General features: G+C 30.3%; 1 protein-coding gene across 4 annotated transcripts in view; it reads right to left on the bottom strand.

The window, feature by feature from the left end:
* The window catches only part of LOC107726930 (cyclin-dependent kinase 14), a 166,377-nt gene that overhangs the window by 144,631 nt on the left and 14,542 nt on the right, over positions 1 to 7,204 (bottom strand). For all 4 annotated transcript variants that reach the window (XM_016536623.1, XM_016536624.1, XM_016536626.1 and 1 more), the window contains exons 3-4: positions 3,372 to 3,466; positions 479 to 558 (exon numbers count right to left, since the gene is read on the bottom strand). In XM_016536623.1, the coding sequence (XP_016392109.1) occupies positions 479 to 558; positions 3,372 to 3,466 (175 nt within the window). The remainder of the gene's footprint in view (positions 1 to 478; positions 559 to 3,371; positions 3,467 to 7,204) is intronic.

A 7,204-nucleotide genomic window follows, 5' to 3' on the forward strand; every position in this document is an offset into this window, starting at 1 on the left:
GAGCTCAACGGCTCTGAACGGCTCTGAACGGCTCTAGCCCAAGCTGTGATATAAACAAACGCTATTGGCTATTTTAAAAAGGGGCGGGGCTGCTTGATATGCCCCGCCCTGTCTTCCTGTTTCAGTTACAATGACGTCAACACAGAGTAACGCTGCGTGTTTCTAAGCATTTAAGGGGACCTTTAAAGTTCAACACGAGCAGGTCGATCTTTCGTTTGTTCAACACGGTTTCATATGAGCAGCATGTTGTTTATGATCTGTTCTCACACTGAACTTCTCCGTTAGAAACACATGCAATGTATCCTTCGATTTAGTCTATGTAGTCAGCTCACTAGGTGTGTGCACAGAGCGATTCGACGTTTCTCTCTCATTCCACTCGCGTTCTGCCTTCAGCTTTAGTTTCTCTGTTATACGAAGGCCACAGTAAAACACACCTATTAAAACAAGCGTGCAGAGATGGAGAGACGGGTCGACTCACCCTCTCTAATCGCAGTGAACGGCGTTCCCTCCTCCTCTTGCAGACGAATCACTTTCAACGCAACCAGCTTCCCGTTCACCCTGCAAACACATGTTCATCTGTATCATAGGACTGATCCACAGAATGTGTGCATTGTGTTTACGTTCCTGTAGGTCGAACAGCAACTCTGACACCATGGGTTCGATTCCCGGGAAATGCATGAACTGATAAACTGTATACTTTGAAATCCAATGCAAGTCGCAAGTGTCTGCCAAATGCACAAAAAAATATATAACATTTATTTTAAAAATAAATAATTTAAATACACAAATATAATAATATTGCAGAGTGAAACCGTATATATTCAGGGATCCAAAATATACATAATATTATTTATATATTTAATTGTAATATATATTATATTATATTAATATAATGTTTCACTCTGAAATATTATTTATTTATTTGTGCATTGAAATAATTTTTATACATTTTTATAGATTTTTGTGCATTTGGCAGAAAAGGCAACTTGAATAAATAAATAAAATCTATCTATCTATCTATCTATCCAATTTATTTAATTATTTATATTTATTAATTATATTTAATTTGACAACGCAATAATTTGCTGTAAAGGAATTATTTCATTTGCATTTAGTTTTTAAAATGCAAAAAGATTTATTTAAAAGATTGAATAAAGGGAAACGTCAAACATATGGCCCTGTATGCAGTATGATTTTATCCAGTTGACTTTTATCCAAAGACTATTGTTTGAGAGTAGGAATTGATGATGTCATCAGAAAAGGACTGTAACAAAACTACAGAGAAACCGTTTTGTGTTTTTAAATAAAAGGCACTGATGGTTTGTGTTTGATTTACTGTCGACTTAAAGTCAATGAAATGCAATTTAGAGGCAGTGGAGTGAATCTGAACACGGAGGTCATAATGAACTTACACACAAATAACATCATTACTATGAAAAACACTGACAATAACGCGCAATTCATTTCACGCTGGCTGAAATTTTATTTTCCAGATTTTAATTTATGACGGAGAAACAGGTGTTAAGCTCCCGTCGGAAAGGCTTTCATACGACACGTCATTTCAGGCTCTGGCTTTTATTACAGCAATATGAAAAATAATTTCATTCAGATTTCACATAATAATAATTATCTGCTGCCTCTTTGCTTACAGTTCTGTTACCAAACGAGTCAAATAACCCAGAGAAATACAGCAGGGTTTCAGTAGAGTTTAAGACCTGCACAAATAAAATTAACACAGCATGCAACTACAGATAAAGCCCATGCAATCTCAAAATAAATGAGGTATCAAATTATTTGACTTAATTAAACAGGCTGCATCTCACATTCAAGTTTAACTCAAGACATGCTTATTTAATATTTACATATGTATTGAAATTGATTTACTGTGTAATGTTTTCATATTTCACTACACATGAAGAAGAGGTCCAACGATATTGGATTTTGCTCAAACAATAATGTGTTTAAATAAAAGGAAATTTAAAAGATTATTGTGCTGATCCTAATAAAATCTCTATTGAATGTGTTAAATAATGTTCTTAGTCTTTCTTTCCTGTGATGGGGCGGTTCAGAGAGAAAATACAAGAGTTTATGTTGATTTAAATGCCAGATACTGTTTACTGTGCAACCTAAATACCAATAATAGCCAGGGGGAAAAAATTATATATATACACATTTATGCATAATGAGGGGCTTTTAATCATAAACAAGCCTGAAATTCACAAGGACTCTTATTTTGAAATGTATATGCTTTACTACTTCCAACTGCTCATTCAAAACGATGAGAGAAATATTGGAACCCAATTATTAATAATAAAAAAATAATAATAATAAAAATACAATTTATACATAACGAGGGATGTTTAATCATTAACATGCATTAAATACACCTGGACTCTTATTTTGAAATGACCATGGTTTACAACTTCAGCTGCTCATTCGAAAAGATGAGAGAAATATGGGAACCCAAGTATTAATAATAACAATAATAATTAAAAAAATAGTTTTATTCATAACGAGGGATGTTTAATCATTAACATGCACTAAATACACCAGGACTCTTATTTTGAAATGTCCATGGTTTACTACTTCAGCTGCTCATTCGAAAAGATGAGAGAAATATGGGAACCCAAGTATTAATAATAATAATTTAAAAAATAGTTTTATTTATAATGAGGGATGTTTAATCATTAACATGCACTAAATACACCAGGACTCTTATTTTGAAATGTCCATGGTTTACTACTTCAGCTGCTCATTCGAAAAGATGAGAGAAATATGAGAACCAAAAATATCCAGGAAAAAATGACTTGCAATCATAAACAAGCCTGAAATACACCGGGACTCTTATTTTGAAATGTCTATGCTTTACTATTTCCAGCTGCTCAATCAAAAATTTGAGAAACATAAAATATGCATGCATACATATAATATAAAAACCTTAACGTAAACATTGTCGATTCATCAAAGGTGCATCATAAGCAATCGTTAAATGTGCGGCATTCACAAATAAAGACACACTGGATAAAATCACAGTGCATTAACAGCCATATGAAATCTGTTCGACTTTTCCCCGAATCCTGAGTTTTCGGTTCCAATAATATTTCTGGATTCTGGTTTAACGGTTTAACTACATGGCAATAATCAAAAAGCATGTCTAATCAATTTAATTCATAAAACTTTTAAAATTTAAAAAATAATAATTACATTTAAAATAATGTATTAAAATTTATAGGGCCATATGAAATGACTTTTTTTCTAAATTCTATTTTTTTTCCCAAATGTGGTATTTTCTGGATTCTGTGTTTTATGATTTCATAAATAAATGAATTTGATCATTTGTAATGCCCCGCAGGAAGCCTGTATGAACTCACTTGCTCTTTCCTTTGTAGACGGTGGCGTAGGATCCCTCGCCGAGCTTCTCCAGCTTCTCGTACGAATCTGCCTTTCCAAACTTTGGGCTCGTGGGCTGAGAGAGAGAGAGAGAGAGAGAGAGAGACGCTTTTATTAGAGGATACTGTGTGATGCTGCAGCAGACGTGAGGTCAGATCCAGGATTCATCCAGCAGGAAGTCTCTGAAATCACTGAATCACACATCAAGAGCGTTCCTTTTATAATCACTGAAGTTGTCGTCAGTTCAGTATAATACTATATATATAATACTATTATTCTTATAATACTATGCGTTTGCTAGGGTACTCAGGGTGGTTGCTAGGGTGTTGCTATGCGGTTGCTAGGGTACTCTGGTTGGTTGCTAAGGTGTTGCTATGCAGTTGCTAAGGTACTCGGGGTTGTTGCTAAGAGGTTGCTATGTGGTTGCTAGGGTACTCTGGTTGGTTGCTAAGGTGTTGCTATGCAGTTGCTAAGGTACCTTTGGCGGTTGCTATGGTGTTGCTATGTGGTTGCTAATGTACATGGGGCGGTTGTTCAGGTGTTGCTATGTGGTTGCTAGGGTATTCAGTGTGGTTGCTAGGGTGTTGCTATGCGGTTGCTAAGGTACTCGGGTTGTTGCTAAGAGGTTGCTATGTGGTTGCTAGGGTACTCGGGGTGGTTGCAAAGGTGATGCTATGCGGTTGCTAAGGTACCCGGGGTGGTTGCCAGGGTGTTGCTATGCGGTTGCTATGGTACTTGGAGTGGTTGCTAAGAATAATAGTACATTTAATAAGAGTAGTATATATAAATGTTCCATTAAAAATTCGATTTTGCACTTAGATATTACTGTTTTTAATAAAAGTAAATTTTGTATACTTCCAAACTCAAGTTCAGTGCTTTACTGTCATGCGTATATTACCGAGAAATAAACGTGTAATATATTATTAGTAAATGTAATATTGCAAAACAATAGTAATTTTATGATTTTAATACTCTAATACTTTTACATTTTAACATACATAAATCATATAAGACACTCGTTTTAACTGTAGGAGGAAACTTTCATTTTTGTGACGTTTTCTTACACCTGAAGAACATCAGTGACTCATCGGTGTCTCGTAATTATTCATGAGAATGCGTGTCCTCATCCAATGAGAAGACGCTGCTCTTAATTATTCATGAGCGCATGCGTTGATTTCCTATGACAGACGCTTCAGACTGTGAGATCACACACAGTAAGAGACACATTCATAGATCGAAAGTGGATGATTTCACTTTATAAGAGTATTTGTGTGGCATAAACTGTCATCCATGTATCCATAAACAATCCATCCACACCGTGACTGTAACTGGTCTTTGATATATAATGGCTTATATTAATGTCACAAAATAACAGTCTCAAAAACAGCACACGCACACACACACACATTTATATATATATATATATATATATATACACACACACTAAAATCAAATACATGAAACACGACAAATTTATACATTTATTAACAAGTAAAAGTAAATGAAAAAAATTTAAATAAATTTAAATATGACTAACAAAGTAAAATTAAATAATTTTAAAATTAAAATAAAAAATAAAACTCTTACAAAAATTATTAAAGTAAAAAAGTACAACTAAAATAAATAATAAAAAATAAAACACTAATAAAAACTTTTATTTTTAATTTATATTATGACTATTTGTTTTTAGTATGTATTTTATTTAGATTGTTTATTTAAAAATAATTTATTTTAATTTATATTATGACTTTGTTTTTAGTAAGTATTTTATTTCGATTTTTTGTAAAATAATTTATTTTAATTTATATTATGATTTTATTTGTTTTTAGTAAGTGCTTTATTTAGATTTGTATTTTAAAATTATTTATTTTAATTTATATTGTGACTATTTGTTTTTATTAAGTATTTTATTTAGATTTTTTATTGTAAAATAATTTATATTATGATTTTATTTGTTTTTAGTAAGAGAGTGAGTGTTAAACTGAAATAAATATAGTAATTATACAAAATGCTGTATGCAAAGTGGTGTTTACAAAAATAGCTAATTAATAAAATAATGTAAAATTTAAACAAATATTTTTTAAATAAAAAATATCTAAATAAACTTACTTAAAACGAATAAAAGCATTAAAAAGTAAAATTAAAATTAATTAATTTTAAAATTAAAAAATTAAAAAACACTAAAAACTAATAAAATCATTAAGTAAAATTAAAATAATTTTAAAATAAAAAATCTAAATAAAACATACTAAAAATGAATGAAATCAAAGTGAAATAAAAATAAAATTTAAATTAAAAACTTAATATGAATAAAAATGAATAAAATAATTAAAAATTAAAATGAAGCTTTTTAAAACAAAAAATGAAAAACACTAAAAACGAAAAAATAAATATAAAATTAAAATAAATCAATAAAAATTTTTAAAAAATGTACTAAAGATGAATAAAATCATTAAAAAGTAAAATAAAAAATTTTATAATTTTAAAATAAAAAAATTAAAACACATACTAAAAATAAATATGAACAAAATCATTAAAACAAAAAGTACAACTAAAAAAGTTACATAAAAAGAAAAAAAAAAAACTAAAAACACTTACTAAAAATGAAAAAAAAAACATAAATGTAAAATTTATTTAAAAATAAAAATTCAAAATAAAATATAACTTACTAAAAAATGAATAAAATCATCATGTAAAATTAGAATAAATAAATAAATAAAAACACATCCAAATTTAAAGCTTATTAAAAAAAGATGAGATATTTTAATTGTATACCTGCATGTCATGTGACCGTTAACATCAGAAAACCATGATCGTGAATGTGCTGTTAATATACTGAAATTCTGAGTAAATATTCCATCTGAAAGGGGTTCAGCAGACTATTCTTTTTTGGAATCCCTGATGTATTCGATACACAGCTCACCACGATATGTCTAATGACCATTATAATAAAAACAAACCCAAATAAAATAAGCAGCTAATGAAGCTCTCATCAATATCTACAAGCAAACGATCAGAGTGTCAGTGACTATTTGTTTTTATTAAGTATTTTATTTAGATTTTTTATTGTAAAATAATTTATATTATGATTTTATTTGTTTTTAGTAAGTATTTATTTAGATTTGTATTTTAAAATTATTTATTTTAATTTATATTGTGACTATTTGTTTTTAGTAAGTATTTTATTTAGATTTTTTATTGTAAAATAATTTATTTTAATTTATATTATAATTTTATTTGTTTTTAGTAGGTATTTATTATATAACTTACTAAAAAATGAATAAAATCATCATGTAAAATTAGAATAAATAAATAAATAAAAACACATCCAAATTTAAAGCTTATTAAAAAAAGATGAGATATTTTAATTGTATACCTGCATGTCATGTGACCGTTAACATCAGAAAACCATGATCGTGAATGTGCTGTTAATATACTGAAATTCTGAGTAAATATTCCATCTGAAAGGGGTTCAGCAGACTATTCTTTTTTGGAATCCCTGATGTATTCGATACACAGCTCACCACGATATGTCTAATGACCATTATAATAAAAACAAACCCAAATAAAATAAGCAGCTAATGAAGCTCTCATCAATATCTACAAGCAAACGATCAGAGTGTCAAATTAGGCATGCAGTCATAAACTCTAATTAACGAGGGAGACACTCACGGAGCTGGGGCTGGAGTGGCGGCGGAGTTTGGGAGACTCTTTCCCGGAGGACGAGCTCTTGGCGTTGATGCAGGCGTTGTTCTCCGAGTGCACGCGCTTCACCTGACCAGCCGGCTTCTCGAAGGGGTCGAAGCCACTATGC

Source organism: Sinocyclocheilus rhinocerous, unplaced genomic scaffold (assembly GCF_001515625.1).
Source record: "Sinocyclocheilus rhinocerous isolate Xijiao unplaced genomic scaffold, SAMN03320098_v1.1 scaffold2471, whole genome shotgun sequence".
Taxonomy (NCBI): domain Eukaryota; kingdom Metazoa; phylum Chordata; class Actinopteri; order Cypriniformes; family Cyprinidae; genus Sinocyclocheilus; species Sinocyclocheilus rhinocerous.